General features: G+C 38.0%; 1 protein-coding gene across 1 annotated transcript; it reads left to right on the top strand.

The window, feature by feature from the left end:
* Nucleotides 1-695: 695 nt before the first annotated feature.
* On the top strand, nt 696-23,709 carry SH2D1A (SH2 domain containing 1A). The gene is made up of 4 exons (XM_005889314.3): nt 696-1,000; nt 14,588-14,651; nt 19,305-19,449; nt 20,783-23,709. The coding sequence occupies exons 1-4, from the start codon at nt 864-866 to the stop codon at nt 20,821-20,823; spliced, it is 387 nt and encodes a 128-aa protein (XP_005889376.1). The 5' UTR covers nt 696-863; the 3' UTR covers nt 20,824-23,709.
* The last annotated feature ends 1,575 nt before the right edge of the window (nt 23,710-25,284 follow it).

Below are 25,284 nucleotides of genomic sequence, written 5' to 3'. Positions count from 1 at the left end.
CATGTCAAAAGGCACAGACAAGTCCACATAAAGGTAAAGCACCAATGAAATGATTTATTCTCTCATCGAAAGCCCATCAAATAGATATATCTGGAACATCTTTGGACACAGACTGATTTTTGTACCTCAACCAGCACTTTGGGATCTTGGACAAGAAGGCTGGAAATGTCTGATTTGTTCCGGATCAAGACTGCTGGAGATGATTAGGAGGAATCAAAGAGAAGGGGAGGGCTTGGGTAGGTGAGGCAGCGGATCTCAAGTGTGCTGTTCACTTCCTGCCTGATTCCCTAGGAGCCTCCCGCCTGTGCTCAGTGGGGATCACCCACTGACAATACTGATGACTTCTGTGTTTTGGTCTCAGAGCTTTTGGGCTTTTCATTCTCTGTCAGTATGTTTCTGCCCCACATGAAGATCAACACAGCTCGCCTGTCTCATTAACCCCATTGGGGACTATTTAAGCTAAGTCAGGGTGGCCTTCCTGGGAAAACTGCAAGGACAGAAACATTACCAGGCATTCATGTCTGCGTGCATTTGGGAGCACAGGCCACATCCTGCAAGGACCTTCTTCCAATAGTCCTCCCCTCTCTGTCCGTCCATCCACCCCAACCCTGCGTGGCGGGGGCGGAGCAGAGAGGGGAGGGGGGAATCGAACCCTAGGGCAGTAGCCAAGCTGCTAAACTGCTGACCTGGTTTTCACTGAAGTGCGAGAAGGAGGCTGTGAGGCAGGTAGACAACATCCTGTTGTTGGGGCGCTCCTTTCTCTTTTTTGAACATCTGGCTGAACAGGGAGGCAGGTGGCTGAGTCGTGTCTGCTTGCGGCGGCAGCAGCAACAGCGGCCTTTCCCTGCTACTGTCCCCTGGCCATGGACGCGGTGGCTGTGTATCACGGCAAGATCAGCCGGGAGACGGGGGAGAAGCTCCTGCTCGCCACGGGCCTGGACGGCAGCTACCTGCTGAGGGACAGCGAGAGTGTCCCGGGCGTGTACTGTCTGTGTGTGCTGTGAGTACATGACGGGACCTGGAGCCCCCACTGCCCGCCGCTCGGCTCACGTCCCTCACTGGGGGTGTCTCGCCTGGGCTTCCTGCTCTTCAGAGGGTCCTCTCCAGTGCCTTTGTGGGCGGCTGTAGGAACGCTCTTTGCAGTGGAGGAAAAGGAGCCTAGAATATGCCTTTGCTGCCAAAAGGACTCAGGCTCCTGGCTTCAGATTGGACCTCTGGTAGAGGCTAGCAAGGTGGAGGCCTGGGATGAGGGAATGGCCAGATTTAGGGCTGCCAGCTCCTCAGAGGAGAGGCCTCTCTCTCCAGCTCTCTGGCAATGGCTTTGGAGGTATCTTCCCAAAGGAAGATTTCAAATTCAAGAGAGGAAAAAGACTAAGAAACGGAATCCTTTAAGACAGCAATACCAGTTAGGTCAGGATGCGGGAGAGAGGGACGTTTCAGAAGAAAACCACCTCTCTGGATTTGCTTAATTAGCTTTCTTTACAGGAGTTGGAGGGGGGTGGGGTGGGGTTTCAGAAATAGGGCCTTTCCGTGATAAGCGCTGGGAGAGACAATAGTCGTAAAGGACATGGAGGGAAAACACCCGGTATGATTCAGCTTTGCCCTTTACCTAAGCATCTCTTGGTCTAAAGCCCCATTTTGAATCAGATGCACCTTCATCTTTGCTCCAGGGCTCCAGGGTCAGGCAGAGCTGAGACCTAATCTTGTGCTAGTCTGATGCTGGCTTTGGCAAGTTAACCTCGCAGTCCCTCAGTTTTCTTGTCCAAAAAATGTAATATTACTACCTGCCTCATAGCACTGAGCATTAAATGCTGTAATGCACATAGAAAATTTAGCACTGGACCTGATGCATACTAAGTGTTCAGTAAAAGTAAGCTGTTGTTGTTATTATTATTTTTTCACTCTCAGTACTTTTTATTATAATATATATATAATATATATATATATTTCAGTCAATATCTTTAAGTACTCACGGGGCATTTCTAAGGAAGTCCCTAGCTCAATCACTCTTTGTTAGCAGGGTAAAAACACTCATGAAAGCAGCAGCCCTGTACAGTAGCTTCTAGACAGAAACAAAATGAGGGAACATGCTTGGTTGTAATTTTGGTGTCTGATGATACATGGCAAGATTTTGAAGTTCCTTCTGGGTCATTGATGAGAGATTGTATTGAACCTGGTGTTAGAGGATTTTCATTGTTTATTGTATTTTTTTAAATGGGCAAGGCATATTTGTGGCAACTCTCAGGCCAAACTAAATACGTTTGTTATAAAAGCTTCAAGGGAAATATGTGCAAGCTAGTGAATCCCTTGGGCTCAGATTTTAGGTTTTCCTTATATTATTGTTTTTCCAAAGTGAAAACTGGGGTAGGTCAGTGAAAGCCAACTCGTATTCCTAGGCTCTTTTCTTATCAATAGAAGGTGGAGGAGTGAGTGGACTGGTGAGAGGAGCTTCTTTAGGAAAGCTCACCAAAGGAGGTAATGGGACCCTCAACCTAGAGGTAAAAATTAAGGTACAAAAAGCCTGGGAAGGGAAGGAAGAGCCGGGGACAAGTGTGTGGCAGGATGTTCCTAAGACTTCAGATGCACTGGCCTCTTTGTTGTTTCTCGAGCTTGCCAAGCTGCTCCTTGCTTAGGATCTTCACACTTAACTGTTCCTTCTCCCTCTTCTCTTAGAGAGGACTTCCTTGACTAGCCTCTAAAATAAGTACCTTCTCCCTGTCCCAGTTATAATCCGCCACTTTATTTTTCTTCTGGGAGCTTTCAGCTGTCTGACGTTTGCTTGTCTACTTTTGTCTTGCTGGGCTCTCCTGCTAGAATGTAATCTCTCTGGGGCAGAGACACCATCTCCCACACCAGGAACACAGCCTGGCGTGCAACAGGTATCATAAGGCATGCAATAGGCACTCAATAAATGTTTTTGAATTAATGAATGAACTGTCAAGGCAAATTCTTTATGGCAATAGGCTTTTGGGCTGATATCAGGAGGCCAGGCTGTGGCCTCTGGGACGTCACTCAACTTCTGTAGGTCTTGGTTTTCATATTTGTAAAACAAGAATAGTAATGTGTGCTCTATTTTCTGCAGAAGATTATAGTTGGTAAAAGATGCAAGAGAGAAGGATAATCTTAGCCTATTGCTCATATGGGCCAGGACCACGTAAGGAATTAACTTAGGCAGATGGGAAATTCTCAGATTAAGTTTTTTGCCCAAAGTGAATCTTGCCTAAAATCAGTTTTTATGACTCTAGGTTCTCCATGCAAACCTTTTAATGAAGTAGTGGAAAATAGTCAGCAAATTGGGAGTCCCCCTAACATATCTTTCAGTGGGCATACTGGGCCTCCAAGTCCTAGAGGGTGATGGCCAGACTGCTGCAGAGGGAAGACACAATGATACATTGCCTTTTATGACAGTTTCTCAGCTTTTTTTTTGAGCCAAGGATCCCTCCTGATAAACGTCAACATTTCATTTCCTCTTTTTTAGTACTACACCGTAGTAACAAAATCAAATTTATTTTGAAATAAACCATATACTCATTTTAAACCAAAACACGTATAATTATGATATACAGTAGAAATGACAATGTCCATGGTGTCATATATAAATGAACAACAAAGTATAGCTAACAAACATGCATTTATTGCAGTGTTCACGCAAAATAGTTTCTCATTCTGTCTTTTGTTTGTTTTCATTGTCCAAGAAGGTTTGGTTGAGCTTTAGTTTCTGTACTTTTATTGCAGAAATAACACACTGCATGTGCCTTTCAAGTGGTGGTAAGGTGGCTTAGTTGCTCAGTTGTGTCCGACTCTTTGTGGCCACCCTCTGTAGCCCGTCAGGCTCCTCTGTCCATGGAATTTTCCAGGCAAGGATATTGGAGTGGGTAGCCATTCCCTTCTCCAGGGGATCTTCCTGACCCAGGGATCGAACCTGGGTCTTCTGCACTACAGGTGGATTCTTTACTGTCGGAGCCACCAGGGAAGCTGAGCTGTACTTTATACTATACTTTCTCACTAGATTTGCTCCTTTCCCCAGTTCTGAGCCCCTGATCATGGCCTTTTCCTCTGTTCATTTTGGAAAACTGAATGTCAAAAGGTATTAAAGAGATCTTCCATTGATAAGATTGCTCATCTTCATTTAAAGCAAGAAGTTTTTCTTCCAATTATTTTCAATAAATAAATCCAGATTTTGGTATAATAAGTCTATTAAAAATAATTCCTAAACACCTATTCACATTATAGAAATTTTTTAAGATGTAGATAGTAGAAATGAGAGAAAATAATCTATAGTTTTATAACTTAAAGACAATTATTGTTGAAAATTAAGTGGTTTTTCTTCTATATTTTAATAAAACAATTGCTTTATAAACGCATGTGCTTTTCTAATACTATATTCTGCTGTGTTTTCCACCTAACTTGAAAAAGGCACGTTTGTATATAATGTTCTTACAAGTGATTTTAAAACATTATTTTTAATAGTTTCATGGTAGTCCAACCAACCCAACTATGTTTTCCTTAACCAGTCATCTATTTTTAGATATATGAATCATTCCATTCTTTTTTTGCTATTATGAAGTTTGTCATGATTCATATTTCAATCCCTAAAGACTTCCTCATATTTACGCTTACTTCCTTATAACAAATTTCAAGATGTGTTATTTTTAAATCAGAAAACATGAGTAGTTTAAGATTCTTGATGTACACATGATCACCAAATATTTTTTCCCAAGTGGTTATCCCAGTTTATATATATGCTTACCAGTACTGCATGAAAGTGTCTGTCTCACTGCATGCTCCCTAGAAATGAGTATTCTTGTTAAAAAAATTCTTGAAATTTGATGTCTCATTCTTTATTTCATATTTCTTTAACTAGTGATCAAGTATCTGTGTGGTTGGTAAACTGTTGTATTTCCTTGCTCATGAATTGACTCTTTGGTGTGTATTTTGTCCATTTAACCATTTGGATCTTACTATTTTTCTGAATACAGTATGAGTTTTTATATTCGAATCCTTGATCTGATGTATCTTTTCTCAGTTTGGTGTTTGCCATCACTTTTCTTTGACACACAAAAATTAACATTTTTAATAAAGTCCATCATTCATTTTCCTTGTGTTTGATTTCTCCCTTTGCTTCCCAAAATAGAAAGTTCTTTGACTTGCAGAGATATCCTATAACTTCACTTCAATTTTTGCTTTAAATTTATGATTTGGTTAGTTTATGTTTAACTCTTTAATTCCATTTGGAGTTTTATTTTGATGTGGAGAAATGATCTAATTGATTTTGTTTCAAAATAGCGAATGATTTATAAATAGAACTTCCATTCCTGATTGATTTATTAGCCTAGTTTATCATATGTTAAATTCTTACATATAACAGTTACTATTTTGCAGTTATCTATTTGGATCAATTGGTTTATTCTTGTAATACTAGCTCTGTAGTATGATAATATTTGAATATATTAAAAATTATTTGCTATTCTTATCTGTTGGTTCTTCAAGATGAAATCTAGAATAATTTTGTTAAATTAAAAAAATCCCACTGAGGTTATGTTAAACTCATTCATAAGTTAAGGAGGGATTGTCATCTTTAAAGAATTTAGTTTTTCCATCCAAAAACCTGATCTGTCTCTCCATTTATTAATTTTTCATTTATATTCATCAATAGAGTTTTATAGCTTTCTTCCCATTGGTCTTGCATATTTTTTAGGTTTATTTCTAGTTACTGTGAGCATGCATGTATGTGTCTATTTTTTTTTTCTATCATAAATGGAAAATTTTCCCACCATATTTTCTTTTGCAACAGAAAATCTGCTGACTTTATGTATTTTTTCTGTATTTATCCAGTATACTAAATGTTCATATCCATGCAAATAGTTTAAATTCAATTTAATTTTATTCTTTTTGGTTTTCAAGGTATATCAAGTTTCTCTTCACTAAGGTACATTTGAGCCCTCGCATTTCTTTTTCACCCTCAATATAGACAACCATTGGGAAAGTCCTAAATGCCCACTGGGATAGTTTGATGGTAATAAAAGAAAAACCAATTTAAAATATTTAAAATAATTAGTTCGAATAAATAGTTTATTTCTGTACATCTTTCTGTACATATCTGAATTTGCTACTTTTATCTGATGAAAAATTGGGAAGAAGAAATGCTATTATATTTTTATATATAATAAATATATATATAAAGGACACATAATGAAGTCATTTGACATATGTGTCTTTAGATGAAAGGATAATTATCTTTTTGTCCGTTAAGATTTAAAGGATGACTGGGAATAAAGTGCCTGTCAAACAACTGAACTGGAGAAATGGGGGAAGTAACAGTGACAAAAGAAAACTCCAGCTTCTCAGTTGTATTTAAGGGGAACAGAAGAATGAGAAATTATAAAACTTAATGAGTTCGTTTTTGAATACAACTGGCTATGTGTGTTGGTGCCACATTTATCTTCATGATAATTTAGGCCACTAGAATTATTTTGAATTATCTGAGCATAATCCATTAACGGCATAGGATTAAATTTGCAGTACACAGACCACCAAAAGGACAATTCACAAGGCAATAAATCAAGTGCTGACTCTGGTTGACAATGTAAAATTAAGGTGTAAGATTAGTCTAAAGATGTCATTAGCTTAAAGCAAAAGGGAAGCCCAGATTGACGCTCTGGGGCTCTCCCCATCTGGTCTCTATGCTTTAGCCTCTTCCTTCGCTCTTTCTTTCCAGTCATAAGGCCAAGCAGACGCCTCCCCTTTTTGAGAACTATGCTTTTTTATGATTCTTTTTTATGTGGACCATTTTAAAAGTCTTTATTGAATTTGTTACAATATGGCTTCTGTTTTCTGTTTTTTTTTTTGGCCATGAGGCATGTGGGATCTTAGCTCCTCTACCAGGGATTGACCCTCACCCTCTGCACTGGAAGGAGAAGTCTTAACCACTGGACCGCCAGGCAAGTCCTGGCTTTAGGATTCGCCTAAAGATCAGTTTGTTCAGTCCCTCTTATGTAAGAGAGAGACAGCATAGAAAAATTGTTAAGAGCCCATGTCTTACAGTCAAACCCTCTGGGTGTGCATCCCAACTGTGGCCCTTACCTGGCTATTTTACCTTGAGCAAGTTACTTAAATTATCCATGGCTCAGGTTTCCTATCTGTGGAAAGGGGAACGGTGATAATAATACTAGTCACCTCATGGAGTTGTTATGAGAATTCTTGCATGAGTTAACATTTACAAAGTTAATATGTAGTAGGTGTTCATTAATATAAATAAAAAATCTATAAATAATTGTGAGATAAAGTTAGACCATTGTATGAGTACAGAAATAAAATGTTCTGTGGCACTTCAAGGGAAGAAGAGATTATATTCATTGTCATGACTCATTGAAGTTGGTTTTACAGAGTTTTACCATCAAACTTGAAGCTGAATGACTTTCGATGGTTCTGAAAATTCAAATTCACTCTGAAAGAAAGAAGATTGGGGCATACGAAACTGGAAAACCTCTTGAATCAGAGAACACTCTCAGTAATGATGGCTTTGTATAGGACACCATTCCTCTGGGTATAAAAGCTCTGAAATAGTTGTTAAAAAATCTGTCACATTATAATTATGCCTTGAATTTTGCACATAACATTTGTTTGTATAGACATAGGCAGCCTGGGCACTAGCTTGCTTTATTTGTGGTGTCATGAAGTCAGGTGTAGCTAAACTTTTTCTTTTGTGTAGCCCTTGAAGTGGTATAAAGAAGGAATTGATGTGGTTTCATCAATTTTAAAGCAAGATCTGTCCCCAATGCTGACCTTTTGAGAGAATAAGAAATAAGTCGGGTTGCTTTCTTCTTGTCTGTTTCTAACCAGAACATTTTTCAAGAATTGGGGACAGCTTTTGAAAAGATAAAGGCACATTTTAATATTAGAATCAACACATGCTTTGTAGTCATTGAAATGCAAAATATTTGTTTTTTTAAGAAATTAATTTTTCAAGAAAATTAGTCAATGGCAACAGCAACAAAATTGCTTTATACCAATTATTAATTTTCTAGATTTTTTTCTCATGATAAATTTAAAATTCCAGGCTTATCAACAAGTGTGACTAACAGTTTGATGGAGGAAGGAAGTTAAAATTACAGTATATTCGGGGCTTCCCTGGCTGTCCAGTGGTTAAGACTCTATGCTCCCAATGAAGGGGGCACAGGTTTGATCCCTGGTTGGGGAGCTAAGATCCCACATGTATCACAGCTTGCCCCCCACCAAAGATTACACTACTACATTCTTGGTTTGTCTATATTAATAGTCAGAGGAAAAATAATCCTAAAGGGATGTCAGTCAGTTCAGTTCAGTCACTCAGTCATGTCTGACTATTTGCGACCCCATGAACTGTAGCACACCAGGCTTCCCTGTCCATCACCAACTCCTGGAGCCTGCTCAAACTCATGTCCATTGGGTCGGTGATGCCATCCAACCATCTCATTCTCTGTCGTCCCCCTCTCCTCCTGCTTTCAATCTTTCCCAGCATCAGGTTCTTTTCCAATGAGTTAGTTCTTTGCATCAGGTGGCCAAATATTGGAATTTCAGTTTTTTAAAATGAACAATATTTTTCTAATTTGTGATTTGTTTAGGTTAGATTTTTAAAGCTTCAAATTGCAATTTCACTTCTGTTTATTTAAAAAAATGTTATTAGTCAGTTGTATAACATTATAAGGAAAATTAACAGACCTCCCTGGTGGTCCACTAGTTAAGACTCCCATTGCACGGAGTATAGGTTTGATCCCTGGTTAGAGAAGTAAGAGCCTGAATGCCATGGCATGGCCAAAAAAGAAAAAAAGGAAAAATAATATACAAAGATGTATTTATGTTAATTTAAATTTACATTTATATACATACAAGGATAGTTTTGAACAGTAATTAGAGTGGCATCTCTCTCTCCTTGTGTCCACTTTTTTCACATACTATCATTTTATATTGACATGGTCCATGTGCTTAAATTTTTTTAAAAAAGTATAGCTCTTTAATATCTTTGAACTTTGGTTTAGTTTTGAACCATTCTTTCTGCTGCCATTTCTTTATTTTGAGTTACATTCCTTAGGTTAATTCCATTTTTTCACTATTAAAATAGAACTCATATGAAAATCTTGGTCAAATTGCTTTTTCCATTTCATTCCTTAGAGCGGATGAAGATAAGGAAGGTCATTAGGTCAAAAATACGCAGTTTTATAGCCCTTGTTATAACTTGCCAATTTATTCCCTAAAACAGTGATTTTTCAGTGGATGGGGAGAGAGCATGAGTAGTTTGGAAAAGAGATAATCCATATTTTAGTTTACTTTTATATTATAAGATTACTATTTCTTAATACAAGCTACAGAAAACAAAACTGAAATTTTGTTGGGGAAGAAAGAGTAAGAAGTTTAGAAACACTGTTTTATGAAGACTGAAACCCTTGAAAAAGCTTCAGCTTATATTTAAATAAAATTTCTTTCTGAAAACATAGACTGACTATAGGGGTGGCGGCACAGATGCGCCCAGGTTGAGTGAAAGAAGCCAATGAGGTGTGAGCATTTTCCATGCATTTTTAATCAATCCTTCTGTAACTTCAATGTGCCTACAAATCATCTGGAAACCTTGTTAAAAGTTCAGATTCTGACTCAGCAATTCTGGAGTGGGCACGAGATTCTACATTTCTAGCAAGGTCCCAGGTGATGCTCTGCTAATACCCTGGGAATATAATTTGAATTGCACTGTTTTAAATCTCTTCCATCAGTGATGAGAGTATATCCACGAGAGCTGGCTACAGGAGATCTTTGGTCAATTACTCCAGCAACTTGGAAGTGGAAGAGATGAAATGCTGGCTTGTTTGAGTGGGGAGACAATTTTGCTCATTCAGAAATCGAAGGAGCTGGGGCGTAGGAGACTGTTAAAGTTGGATGGGTTGATCACAAGGAGTTTTATGTGCCACTAACATCAGGTTGTTCAAGACTGAAGAGGTAAGGACTTTTGAAGTGGTACTCAGGTTCCTGCTTCTTAACTGAAAGTGCGATAAGATCAGATTCGTTAGGAAACAATTTTCAAAACAGACTCATTTATTTTGACTAAATGAGGCTGAATGATAGTAGAGAGATAGATTCATTGTATCTTTTAGAAACCCATTGTTTGAGAAAGTAGAAAACCAGTTACCTACGATTTTGCTTGCATCGTTGCTGAGATTTTAAATAATTTCCAGAATACCTTTAATGATACTGAATTATTGCCATTAATCGCTTTCCATAGGGAAAAAGAAACTAAATAAAGGCCTATGCTATTTCCCTGCTCCTACCTCCATTTTCCTTTTTTTTTTTTTTTTTCTTTTTCTGGTGGCATGTGGGATCTTAGTTCCCCAACCAGGGATTGAATCCAGGCCCCTGCAGTGAAAGCACTAAGTCCTAGTCACTGGACTGCCAGGGAATTCCCTGCTGTGTAACTTTAAGAAAACCACTTAAAGCTTTATGTTTGGAGTTCTCATAGTGAAAAATGGAAATCGAAGTGCTTGACTTGTTCCCTGTAGAGTACTTACTGAAATCAGTGGATTTTGAGGTACATTTCAATTGCTTAAAAAAGCAAAAGGCTTTACAATGTAATATTTTATATTTATTTAGCATATTATATGTGCTAAATAGTATATTATATGCATCTATCAAGCTATTTTATATATGATGTAAATATTCTGGCATATCTTTATAACAAAAATGAAACATTTCCTGTAATCGCAGCAGCAAATTAAATTGACCCTTTTTTGGATTTCACAAATCGAATGAACCTGACTAAAGTGTTTTAGACCTAATTTTTTTTATCCCTTAGGTAATAGTACTCTTGGATATTGATTAAAAATACAGTAATTTAATCCACATATTTAAAGACTTTTAGTTCTTTAAGGGATTAATGGTAAGTGAGGTCAATTAGTCAAGGGTGACCCTGTTTGAGATACTTTAGATTCTTTAGGTTCTTTTAGATTTAAACACATTTACTTTTACCAGAGTTTAACACGTATTCTAATCAAAGATATATTTTGACCCAAACTTGTGCCAAAGAATAGCAATCAGAAAATGTCTGAAATAAAACTGTGAATATTCAGATTCATAATTTGAAATGATTCAGCATAAAGTTTACTGTACTTTTCTAGGAAGCAAAGGTTTTTGTGAGGCAAATTAAATAGCAGTACCTTACATACTGGGGCTTCCCTGATAGCTCAGATGATAAAGAATCTGCCTGCAATGCGGAAGACCCAGGTTTGACCCCTGGGTTGGGAAGATCCCCTGGAGAAGGGAATGGCTACCCACTGCAGTATTCTTGCCTGAAGAATCCCATGGACAGAGGGGCCTGGCGGGCTACAGTTCATGGGTCGCAAAGAGTCAGACGTGACTGAGTGATTAAGCATGCACACACGTACCATATATGCTAAAATATAATAAATAATCTATATCCATTACAGGGTGGGAATCAAAAGCCAGAGCTCTACAGTCAAAGAGCTCTGATTTAAAGCCCACCTTTGGTGCTTGATTTGTAGCGTGGCTTTGGTTACTTAACTTTTCAAAGTTTCCGTTTCCTCATCTATAAAATCAATTTCACAATATAAAGTTCATAGGATTACTGTTGGGCCCAAAAGAGATAATGCATGTGCTGTGGGCTGGATTGTGTTCTTGTCAAACTCCTACGTTGAAGTTCTAACTCCCAGTGTGGATGTACTTGGCGATAGGGCCTTTGGGAGGCGATTTAGGTTAAATGAGATCGTAAGGGTGCGGCTGTAATCCAATAGTGTCTTGGCCTTATGAGAAGAGAGACAGCACTCTCTCTCAATGAATGCACACAAAGAAAAGGTCATGTGAGAGCACAGCAAGAAGGTGGTTGTCCAGCAGGCCAGAAAAAAGGACTTGGAATGAAACCTATGTTGCTGGCACCTTGATCTTGTACTTCCAGCCTCCAAAACTATGAGAAAGTAAATTTCTTTTGTTTAAGCCACTCATAGACTATGGCATAACATAGATTTTGTTATGACAGCCCAAGCAGACTCGTATAGATTTGGGTACTGAGAAGTCTAGTGCTGTTGTAACAAAAACCTAAAAATGTGGAAGTGGCTTTGGAGCTGGATCACGGGTAGACACTAGAGAAGTTTGGAGATGCATGCTAGAAAAAAGCTACATTGCTGTGAACACAGTGTTGGTAGAATGATGGATGTTAAAGGTCATTCTGGTGAGGTCTCAGGTGAAAATGAGAAATGTGTTGTTAGAAGCTAAAGGAAAAGCCATCCTGATTATAAATGGCAAAGATCTTGGCTGAACTGTGTTCTAATATTTTGTGGAAGGTAGAACCTGAAAATTGGATATTTAGCTGTGGAGATCTCTAAGCAAGGTGTTGAAAGAATACCTTGGTTCCTCGTGACTACTTATGATAAAATGCAAAAGGAGAAAGATGAAGCAAAAAAGGAGTTGTTAAGCAAAAAGAAACCAGAATTTAAAGATTTGGAAAATTCTCAGCCCACTCATATGGCAAAAAATGAGGAAGCTTGGTCTGGAGAGAACACCAAGAGAATGGCTGGACAATTGCTTCTTAAGTAGATTACCCACGATGTTAACTAGTCATCTCAGCAGAAGCTGGGAATAGAGTTTGAACCAAAGCATCAGCGACACTGTCCGTTTGGACCAAAGGGAACATGATAGGGCAGCAGAGCAATTTGGCTGCAAAAATGTTTTATCTTTCAAGAAAATGGAAAGATGATCTTGAAAGCGTTTCAGAGATCATCAGGGCTGCCACTCCCACCACAGCACCAGAGTGCATAAGCCTAGGAGGGCAAGGTCACTTTCACCTAAATTTCAAAGGCAGGATCAGTGCCCAGCAGAGCCAGGTGGGCAGGGCTGCTGCTGCAGAGCCACGGGGGTGACAGTGCCACCCAGTGGGGCTGGAGGGTAGAGCGTCCATTCAAAAAAGATTATTCTCAAGCATTAAGATCTAATGGAATTTACCTTATGAAATTTTGCACATATGGGGGACCTGTCACCCCTTTTCTCCTGATATCTCCTTCTTGGAATGAGAATATCTGTCCTATGCTTGCCTTGCTGTATTTTGGAAGCATGTGACTTGTCTGGTTTCACAGGTTCACAGCTGGAGAAGAATTTTGACTCAGGAGCAGTCATACCTCATTAGATGATATTTAGATGAGACTTTGGGCTTTATTTAGACTGTAGAGTTTATCCTGGAATGTATTGAAGACTTTTGAGGCTGTTGGGATGGAATGAATGTATTTTACATGAGAGAAGGTGTGAATCTGGGGGTGCCAGTGTTGGAGCACTATGAACTGAATTATGTCCCCCTCCCCTCAAATTCATATGTTGAAGCTTAATCCCCAAAGTGGCTATGTTTGAAAATAGGCCTTTAGGATGTAATTAAGGTTAAATGAGGTTGTAAGGGTGAGGCCCCAACCCAATAGGATTGGTGGCCTTTTAAGAAGAGAGATGTCTTTCTACACACACACACACACACACACAAGGAAAAGGTCATGTGAGCACACAGCAAGAAGGTGGCTGCCTACAAGGCAAGATAAGAGGCCTCAGAATAAAACCTATGTAGCTGGCACCTTGATCTTGGATTTCTAGCCTCCAGGACTGTGCAAAAATACATTTCTTTTGTTTAAGCCACACAGACTATGGTATTTTGCTATATTGTCTGAGCAAACTAATACAGCATGTAAAACTCTTGGCATGTAGTAGAAATCAACTATACAGATATATAATATGCATACATACTGAATAATTGGGGGAAATATTTATGCCATCTAAAAGGACAAGCTGATTTCAAGTACTTTGGCAGGACTCCTTCAAATTATTATTAGTACTATATTATAAATTTACATAATAATAGTAACATCATAGGGATATAGCACATTTATTGTATTTATAATTAATATTATTACTGTTAACTTAAGTAGGCATCATAGTACCTTAGCCCAGTGAAATGTTTTCACCTTAAGGCTCAATATGTACTTAAAAAGTAATATAACTAGACTTTGTTGAATCTATGTAATAATTTGTCATTGTGTGCATGTTCCATCATGCCCGACTCTTTGCGACTCCAGGGACTGCAGCCCACCAGGCTCCTCTGTCCATGGAATTTTCCAGTCAAGAATATTGGAGTGGATTGCCATTTCCTACTTTAAGGGATCTTCCTGACCCAGGGGTCAAACCCACATCTCTTGTGTCTCCTGCATTGGGAGGTGGATTCTTTACCAACTGTGACACCTAGGCTGGCTTAATAATTTGTAATTTTTACCAATTACAATAGGTCTCTAGTTTCTTTCTGTCCCAGCAGTCTCTCAACTTGACAAATCCTTAGGAGTGTGAATGCCCTCATTAAAAAAAAAAAAAAGTAAAGACAAAGAAGGCTTACTGGAAACTGTGACTAGCTAGATATAATGTGTGAGCAAGTTAGATTCCCCAGGCTTTTATTTCTACGAATGACTTGGTGCCATATATGTGTGTCCCAGTATATGTATATTTATATGTAATAGTTAAAGCTCAAATTTAGAACACCCATTGTTCTTTTGGAATTTTTCAGTAATGAAAGTTTATTCTTTCACAGGTATCAAGGTTACATTTATACATACCGAGTGTCCCAGACAGAAACAGGTTCTTGGAGTGCTGAGGTATAGCTATTTTATTTATTTTTGCTTCTGGGGGTATTGGGAAGCTGTTTGACTTTTCAATTGCTTTCATAAAAGAGCTGTCAAATCCTACATTCCCCAAATATTCCTCCAAATCAAATCACTAATGCTCTAATCCAAAATTGTTCATGGATCATTTAAAAAAAATTTTTGGTCCCAGTTCTGTTCAGCCACCATTGTATTGAGTGTCTGACTTTGGAGGAAAGATAACAAAGCTAAAGGATTGTGTTAAAGTTGTAGTACCTAGGTGAAATTTTAGAAAGTCTATCAAAAATATATAAAAGAATCAAATCTACAATTATTTACTAAATAATACTAACTCAAGTGGTTCTGTGGGGGATCAAACAACATGACTCCTGTTTTCTAAGAGCTTATAAGACCCTTGAGGTGATACCAAATGAATTCAACAGCAATGTGAGAGCCTGGCGTTTGCTGTCAGGGTGGATCTGGGTTGCACGTCTTGTCCACCCTCACCCCCTTTCTGAGAGGTCTCTGACCTTGGGTAGGTTACTTAACTTTTCTTTGAACGAGTTTCTTCATCTGTAAAATAAGGCTAAAAATAGTGCTTACTCATAGTATTCATTTTGAAGATTAAATGAGATAATGCGTGTAAGGAAAGCTCTTAGCCACAGGCCTAAATAGCAAAGCCCTCAACAATGGGAATTCACCCAAGTTGCTGAACAGTGTGATTATATACAGTTAAGTGTTACACATTATCTATCATAAAAGTTTGAAGAATATAGGATTTTCCAAGTATTAGGGTAATCAAGGCTGCTCTACTTTGGTGACAGGAGTCCCTGCTGAGCCACATGAAAGGACAAGGATAGGTGAGAAAGAGAGAGAGGGAATATTATAGTAGCTTTCGAGCTACGCTCTTCAAAATCCTAAGGCCCTTCCATCTAGTACCTTGGAGTTGCCCAGGGGGTTATAGGAGGAGAGGAGGATATGCGGGTATGCTTTGGGTCCCCAATTTGTCTTTAATCTGAGCAGCTCTTTATTTTGCTTAGCAAGTGGGGCTCTGAGAAAGATTTCATTAGAAAAATGGATTCTGATGGCTTTGAAAAATTTGAAAGTCACTGTGCCATTGCAAGAAATGCCTATAGAGTGGATCTCTTTCTACCTACCAGGATAGTATATTACCCTGCTGTCAAAATAGAGGTCTCTGCAATGGAAACTTCTGATTTCAAATGATTTCTGACTCTTATATAAAAAGTCTGTCTTTATAATGAAAGCACTTCATCATGAGCTGTTTGAAAATGTAAATGCTAATATCAACCTCTATTAATAACACATTCTATGCATTTAAGAAACTCTAAAGACTAGACTTAAAAAAATTAAAATAGCTCTAAACCTTTAAAGATGCATCAGTAAACTAGAAAGCACAACCTGCACACTACAAATGTTTTGAACTACTGAGATAAATTAGGGCAAGTTTTCAAACACGTTGTTGCTTTATATCAGGATAATTAATGCCATGATACTAATTAGAGGAAAAGCAGTACTATCTCTAATCAAAACTGTTTATACCTGTTTATTTAAAAAAATTCTCTGCATCACTGCAGAGATGATTGAATAGGAAATGAAATTTCATTTATTATGAGGAATAGTAGCATTTGATACATACATATATATGTGTATATAATTTGACCAGAAATAGCCCTTCTCCCTAGAGAAGTAGCCTTCCGCTTCTGAAGAATATTCTGTATGAAAAGGATCTTAAATTAGTAGGGTTTAGCTAACCTTTTGTTTTAACTCATTTTCTTCCATTTCAAGTACAACATCACACACAGAATGGTACATGTTTGTGATCATGTTAGGAAAGAAAAGGCTTATTGAACACAAATGCTCTCTCATTCTATTGTCTGGTCTGACCCGTTTATCTAATAATATTGTAATTATCTGCACCAAGAGAGCAGAAGATTGGCATGTTTTCTCCAAAAGGAAAACAGTTAAAAAAAAAACAAACTCTCGATTTATTTTTGAAATGCATTGCATTTTTCCCTATCTACTAAATTTGCCTTCTTAGTTACGTTTTTCTTAAGGTGAATATTAAACTAGTGTGTATTCTCAGATCTCATATCACCTGACTAGAAGAAATTTCTCTAGAGCATATCGAAGACCAGCTGTGATCCAAAACATGTTTCCATGGATAACAGAGATGACAGTATGGCAAATGTGCAAATTTGAACAATAGCTGAGTTCAGTGACAGGATGGGAGATGTCAGTGGTACAATTCTTGTGGTAAATGTATTTTCAAAATTGGGTAAATAACAGATATTTATATTGCTTTTTGGAACAATGCTTTAGTTTGCTACCCTGCAGGAAAAATCTTGACAGTAGCACTTCATCTTCTGTGCAAGGATTGTGCTAGAAATTGAGGTATGTCTGCGATTTGTTTCAAAGAGTGGAGTAAAATTGAACCCTGGATCCACTCAATTATGAAAGACAAATATGATGTGAATTTCTCATTTTAGATAGAATTTTAGGTTGTATCGTTGCCAAGTGTATTAATTTATCTCATGTGACTCAGGCTAAAATTTAGCCGAATTGTTAATTCAGAGAATTCTACAGACAGTCAGCCATCGTTTACTAATATGTACATTGTCTGTGGTACATTGTAAGAAATGTACTAACACCCTTCTGCTGACTTCAGTGCTTTGGGGCTTTTCTGGATGCTTGATCATCAGTAGATCAGTAGACGTTAAATAATTTCACTTATTGACCTAAGCAAAACATTATAAATTTGGTCACTTATCTGCCAGTGCAACATTACATGCCAAATTTCAATTGCTTTTTTACATCCTGTGCTATTATTCCTCTCTGTTAGCGTGGATAATCAAGGTTAAGTACATATAAATCCCCATAAAAAAGATGCTTCTGTTGATAAATGGTTTTACAAGCCACAAGAACAGGTGAAAAAATGTGTGGTTTGAAATCTTTCCATACTGGGGGAGTGTATAGTTTCTCTTCTGGTCTGTGACTCTAACCTCAGTAGAACCTGTTTGGTCTAGTCCTAATCTGAGAGGAAAGGCACTGGGTCCTGGGATCCAGGGCCAATTCTGCCTCTGGTTATCTGTGTGACTTGGGCAAGCTGAATTATCTCCTTGTATTTTCATTTTCTTATCTGTCAAATGGGAGTAACCAAATCATCCAAGAACAGCCAGTCTGTCAAATAGTGGGGGCAAGAGATGGGAAAGGGCTTTGAAAATGAAAAAGTACTCTAAGGAAGATACAAGAAGGTTATTTTGTGCCTACAGCTTGCCTTTGCCATTTGGAGATTCTATCCTGAAGCCAAGGAACTCTAGGACTTCTGTAAGAGTCCAGGGAATTTTGGACTCCTGTAAGAATGGCCATGTTCTTTTGGATGAGGGTTCAATAGAATTCTGGAAAGGCGTTTTGACCATAAGGGTGGAGCTGAGTGAGAGAGTATTGTACGTCTACTGAGTAGCTGTGTGGGCCTCTGAGTGGACACTTAAATAAAACTATCAATAAAGAGAACTTTTTCAGTGTTTTAAACGAAAAACTACCCCACTGTAGGAAATGGCCAAGAGTTACAGTGGATAGTGTGTTACCTTCAGCGTTTAGTCTAGTTGACGGAAGTCTGTCTGCCAGCCTTCCTGTTTTCTCATTAAATGCTAACAAATGAACAGCTTCCACCTCAAAAATTTTCCAGATGGAAGAGCTGAAAAACAGCTTTCTAAAAAAACAAACAAACAAAAAAAAAACCTGGTCATTGTTCAATCGCTTATAGCAATATTATTTTATTTTATGTAAAATGACAGTTTTGAGCTGATGCCTAAAGCTTGACTCATAAGCTTTTGCAGGAAATTGTTGTTGATTTCAAGTAGTGTCTTTACAAGATAATTGATGTCAGGAAAGGAGTACATTTTAATAGTCACCTGCAAATAATGATCCCTTCAAAACCAACCAGATAAATAAATAAAGGTGACCTCAGAGAGTCTTTCATTTTCATGTCATAGAGAAAACCTTGTCAAGTGAAGTGGTGATGGAGAGAACAATTTTGGGGAGGATAGGGAAGTTTCCCAAGCAGGAAAAAATTGAATGTGAAGGATGAGGCAGGACAGATTGTGGAGTCAGAGTACGAGGACTAGCCAGCCCTGCATTTAAAATGCAATTTTAAATTTCCTGTGTAGCATTTTACATTGTAGAATGATGACAGGGAAAATGGGTGCTTGTTTTGTTTGCTTTTAAAATTTTTCTTGGTTCTTTAGGCTTTTTATTAATGACCTATAGGATCTGTGTTTTTTTCCCCCTGTTTAATTTCATCCTCTTCGTTGGTGAATTCATTGTGGGTAATGGCCTGTATACCCTTAGAGGTTTGGGATGTATGAAGGGTAGCAGGTGGGAAGGGCAGGGTGATGAGCAGGGGCTTGTACAAACTAATACCACCCTCGGGAGAACTGAAATGACAGCTCATTAGCTCCTCTTGCAGGGCAGTTCAGCCAACCAAAGTGAGCTCTTCTAGAATGTTGTTTTTCCCGCTTCCTTCTGTTTTCAAATATTTGAATAAATTACACAAATGTCACCTCTCTCAGCATCCCTTACACATTTTGTAGGCCCTTTTTGTAGAATTACGAGGAAGATGAATAATCTGCTTGACCTTTTATTTTCCAGACAGCACCGGGGGTACATAAAAGATTTTTCCGGAAAATAAAAAATCTCATTTCAGCATTTCAGAAGCCAGATCAAGGTATTGTAATACCTTTGCAGTATCCAGTTGAGAAGAAGCCTTCAGCTAGAAGTACACAAGGTGCTACAGGTATGGTTTACTGTCCTTCTTTGATGGGCTTTGGAAGCTCAGGGCTATGAGTCGACCCTAGTCATAAACATACAGTTCTGTAAGAAAAATCCAAACAAGGAGATCAAACCAGTCAATCCTAAAGGAAATCAACCCCGGATATTCATTGGAAGTACTGATGCTGAAGTTCCAGTACTTTGTCCACCTCTTGCGAAGAGTCGACTTATTAGAAAAGACCCCGATGCTGGAAAAGATTGAGGGCAGCAAGAGAAGAGAGCAACAGAGGATGAGGTGGTTGGATGGCATCACTGACTCAAAGGACATGAGTTTGAGCAAATTCTGAGAGATAGTGAAGGACAGGAAAGCCTGGCATGCTGCAGTCCATGGGGTCACAAAGAGTCGGATGAGACTGAGCGACTGAACAACAACAAAGAAAAATGCAACGAGAAAGTAGATGGAGCCGACACCCCAACTGAGGGGAGGCTGTTCCTATGCTATTGGATTTCCACATGCTATACTATAAACTTTTAATAAAACTTTGCGGAAATATAAAAAATACTATGAGCCCACAACATTTTCATCTCTCTTTTCCCGTCTTGTTTTCCCAAGCCTGTTTTGTGGCTCCATAAGTACCATTTCACTTCACGAATTCAGACACAAATCATTTGAAATAAGGACAATTCTGAGAACATCTGGGTTTGTTCTTTACCTTTGCTTAGCAGATAGTGTTCTCCCTTCAAGGGTGGAAAGGCTAATGTTAGGTTGGTCCACGCGATCCTGATTTCTGGATTTGTGACGCTTGAATTAATAAAATTTTATTGTAGCAAAGGAAAGGAGGTTAGTCGACTTTATTATTCCTCTAGTGCAAATTGTTAAATCTCTTGAGCAAAGCCATTTTAATGGATATGTAAAGCTAATGACCGAACACTAGCCAATGTCCTCAGCTGTCAGATTTGTGATAGCTGACATCTATTGAAAGGGGTTAATCATTTGTCTGAAGTAAGAGGATACGTGTTGATTGAAACAATAAATATTTATGATAAAATGAAATGAGTTGTTATTTCCGTTTTTGACAGGACCCAAGCTCAGGCATAAACTGACAATTAGACTCAAGTGGTGAATTAAATTGAGTAGTTAGCTTTTTGAAAAGAAATGTAAATAGAACTCCAATTTACAAATTGGCTCGGTATTCTACTCTCTGTAACAGTTTTGAATACTAGTTGCTTGAGCTAGATCATGGGATTTTATCTTTGTGAACTTTATAAAGTGGGAAATTTTATAAGTTTGAGTTAACTTGTAATTTTAATAGCTTGTAAATTTATCTTTCCTTGATTTTGTTATTGTTTTTCTTTAGGAAGAAGAGACGATCCTGATGTCTTCCTGAAAACACCATGAAGAAAAGGAAAACACACCTTGTACTTTATTTTCAATAATTTAAATATATGCTAAGTCTTATATATAATAGATAATACAGTTCAGTGAGCTACAAATGTATTTCTAAAAACCATCATAGCCCTGTAATGGAAGCATCTAGCATGATGTTAAAGCTGAAATGGACTTTTCGGATAATGAGGAGCTTTGAAATGAGGATTGGGGAAAAATAATTCCACAGATTATTTTCATTTATTATATTTACAAATGGGAAACGATTTAAAAAATAATGATACTTTATAAAAGATTAATGTCATTTCTTGCCAAATATAAATAAAAATAATCCTCAGTTTTTCTCAAAAGCACCATTTTTAGTGAAATATTATTTGATAGCTACTGATTTGAAAATGTCTTGCTTGATTATATGGCAGGAAGCTGGTTCGTGTCCTTCATCTTTGTCACGTGGGGTTCTGCATTAGGTATTATGCTCTCCACTAGCTATGATGTTGTAGGCTCTTTGGGGATTTTTGAAGCTATGCCCTGTGTGTTGAAAACAAGTGCTAAACAGTGAAGAATTTCTCTTTAATTCTGAAAGCAACCTTCTTGCCTAGTCTTACCTAGTGTTCTGATGTTAGACAGTAAAATCCACAGACCAGTCTGGAGTTTAAAAATCTTATAATTTAAATTACGCTCTAAATGTTTATTATGTTTGATGCTATAGAATTGAAATTATATTACAAATCCAATGAAGTGGGCTTTACTTTTTTTCATTTACCTCTACCGCAGTAGTTGCCACTCCATGTAAAACCTCATTTTGAAAGGGAGCTTTAGCAGTTGCGGCTCATTGGCCGTGGCTCGTGAGCAGCTGAGTTACAAGCCGTCTTCTATGAGGTGGCCAGACAAGGCCATCAGAAGTTTACAGGTGACATTAATTTTTAACAATTCCAAGTGATTGCAACCTAAGTGAGAGCCAAGATTTTACACAGTGATGGCTACTGGTATTTTCTTCTCACATTTATATTTTCATGACTCTTGCAGTTCGATTATATGTCAAGTTGCTTCAGGGCTCAGAGAATTCATTCACTCAGCAAACACAATAGGTACCCGCGTGGAGAAGTGAGAACACCTGGCCTCCCTGGTCAGGCAGCCCCTTGCCTAGTTGGACAAGAAAATAGTCAATAAAAGATAATAAAGAAAGTAACAATAAAAACCAAGAAAGTAACAATAAAAGTTGATAAGTACATGGTAAGTGAGGGTCCAATGTGTAGGTGGATTTGTCTTTTTTCTAAATGTTCTACTCCATTTATAGATATAAAATATTGGATATTCCCTGTGTTTTACAATATATCCTTGTAGCGTATTTTATACAAAATAGTTTGTACCTCAATTCCCTACGCCTTTATTTCCCCTCCCCCTCCCTCTTGTCATTGGTAATGACTAGTTTGTTTTCTATACCTGTTTGCTTTTTTAATTTTTAAATTCACTAATTTGTCGTATTTTTAAGATTCTACATATGTGACCCCATATGGTATTTGTCTTTCTCTGACTTGTTGCACTTAGCATAATACCCTTTAAGTACCCATGTTGCTGCAAATAACAACATTTCCTTCTCTTATATGCCTGAGTAGTATTCCATTCTATATATACTACATCTTCTTTATCCATTAATCTGTTGATGGACAGGTTGCTTCCATAGCTTGGCAATTATAAATAATGCTGCTCTGAACATTGGGGTGCACATATCCCTCGAATTCGTGTTTTTGTTTTTATTTGGATATATACTCCAAAGTGGAATTGCTGGATCATATGGTAGCTCTATTTTTAGTTTTTTTTGAGAAACCTCCATATTGTTTTTTCACAGTTCAGTTCAGTCGCTCAGTCGTGTCGGACTCTTTCTGACCCCATGAATCGCAGCATGCCAGGCCTCCCTGTCCATCACCAACTCCCGGAGTTCACTCAGACTCATGTCCATCGAGTCGGTGATGCCATCCAGCCATCTCATCCTCTGTCGTCCCATTTTCCTCCTGCCTGCAATCCCTACCAGCATGAGTCTTTTCCAGTGAGTCAACTCTTCGCATGAGGTGGCCAAAGTACTGGAGTTTCAGCTTTAGCATCCGAAGAACACCCAGGGACTCCACCAATTTGCATTCTCACCAACAGTGTATGAGGGTTCCCTAGGTAGAGCTGTCTCTAAAGGCAGAATGTGTTAATCCAAATATTTCAGCCTATAGTCCATAGGAAAAAGCAAAGTTTCTGTGTAAACTAGTGACTTGGAGTTCTGTGTTCTTCATGTGAGGTGGTGAGCTTGGTTAATAATTAGTGACCTGCTGAGACACAAAGCTACTCTCTCTGTTGGCAAGGTCTGGTTTCTGAGCATTTAACTTGGATGCTACGGGATTGCAAAGGTGGAATATGGCCACAATGATGTATTTGTGTGCCAGTTACCATTTCTAGAAGTAAAAGCATCACTTTAATTTGTAAAGGAATTAAGAAAGCTGACTTTCAATATAAAATGCATATGTTTAAGTACTTTTAAAATATTTGTAGCTTGGGTTTAAATCTTAATAGGTATAATTAATTTTTACCCTAACTTGTTCATTCTGGAATAATCCTAAAAGTATGAATTGTTTGCATGTTCCTTTACCAGAGTCTTTTTTGAAAAAACTTTTTTTTGGAATCATCTATGGTTTATCCTATTATAATAAAGTATTTGAAAGCTTTATTTTCCTAATTTGTCTTAAAATAATCCTTTCAAAAATATTCAAAGATAGGTGCTATTGATATACTAAATAAAGCATTGATGAAGTTAATCTTTTCTTATTGGACTAATTCACTGAAAAAGGTAAGTGCTTTTCTGATTTTGCTACTGTCAAATTTTACAGTTGATGTGCCTACCCACTGTCTTCTTTTGCTGGCCTTTTATTCATCGTTTTTTTTTTCCCACTTTTTCTTTCCTGGCATGAGCATGCTTGCTATTTCCCAGTATATAATAGCTTGCACCTTTACAGAAAGGTCATATCCTTGCCATATCTAAAATATTGCCATGCTAACATATACCTATAATATGCTGAGTACAGGCAGAAAAATGCACATATATTTCTACATGTACACCTTTCTTCAGGGGAAAAAAAAGTGTGTCAGCAAGCCCACGAGGAACATGACAGTTTATCAAATACTTGTTCATTTCCTCTGAAATTTGTTCTTAAGGTCAGTAGGAAGACAAGCTTAGATAATTGTCCATTTGGCTGTTGCAGGCAGGGAAACTTTGTGGTAGTACATAGGGAGAATATGCCTATATTAACTCTGATTAACTCTTCTGGTATAAATCGAGGGCTGGGTTTAAGATATTATTTGTGGTAGAATGGATAGAGATTTTAAAATGTGAGAACCAGCTTTAAAACCTGTTAAGAATGTTTAGATGTCAGCTTATGTTTTATTTGATTCACTTTATTGAGTTCAGAATCCAAAGTCTATTAATAATAAAACTCAGATTTGCCCTTGAGCATGTCAAGGTTATGAGATGCCTAGTCTTCCTGTTAGTGGGCTATAAATTCAACTTTGGTGACTATGTTTGCCCTTGCAGTAAATGGGGCACCATAATTTTGCAGTTTGCACTCAGGGTGAAGTTAAACTGCCCAATTTGGACACTTTTATAATTTGGGCTCATTGGCCCAACTTGTAGTAAAAGGCTGGAATTTCATCATTAGGTCATTTGCTTTTTAAATGAATATTTTTATGTGGAAAGAATATAACAAACCTGATCGACTGGAGAGAGCCCATCAAAGTAACAAATGAGACTTGAATTTGCTTTTCGGCTTTGTCACTGATTATGCCAGTGATGTACAGTAAGTCAGTCTGTTGCTAGTATCACATTTGCCAAATAGGAATAAATAAATTAAATACATTCACAATAGTAATATTACCAAATGTTTAAATAGCATTGATATTCAAAGATCTCTGAAAGCGACGGTGACTAGGAAAGAAACATGGAGAAATCCCTTATTTCCTTTATAATTCTCTCAATGTACAAGCTCTGCTTTCTTTTTGAACTGAGGGTGAGATGCGTAGGTTGAAAAAACAATCTCCAGATGATACTAATATATCCCAGCTACACTCCCCACCCCCATTGCTTTTTTTGTTGATTGGTTGGGTTGAAACAATCAAGATTGTCTTCTGTTCTGTGAATCTTTTCAAGGTATCTCTATATATTGGTACTCTTGCCTGGAAAATTCCATGGATGGAGGAGCCTGGTAGGCTGCAGTCCATGGGGTCGCTAAGAGTCAGACACAACTGAGCGACTTTACTTTCACGCGTTGGAGAAGGAAATGGCAACCCACTCCAGTGTTCTTGCCTGGAGAATCCCAGGGATGGGGGAGCCTGGTGGGCTGCTGTCTATGGGGTCGCACAGAGTTGGACACGACTGAAGCGACTAAGCAGCAGCAGCAGCTATATATTGGTGAATAAAAAAGCACAGGACATTTGAGA

Source organism: Bos mutus, chromosome X (assembly GCF_027580195.1).
Source record: "Bos mutus isolate GX-2022 chromosome X, NWIPB_WYAK_1.1, whole genome shotgun sequence".
NCBI lineage: Eukaryota > Metazoa > Chordata > Mammalia > Artiodactyla > Bovidae > Bos > Bos mutus.
The sequence above is the reverse complement of the archived record's forward strand: the minus strand, read 5'-3'. Positions and strand labels throughout refer to the sequence as shown.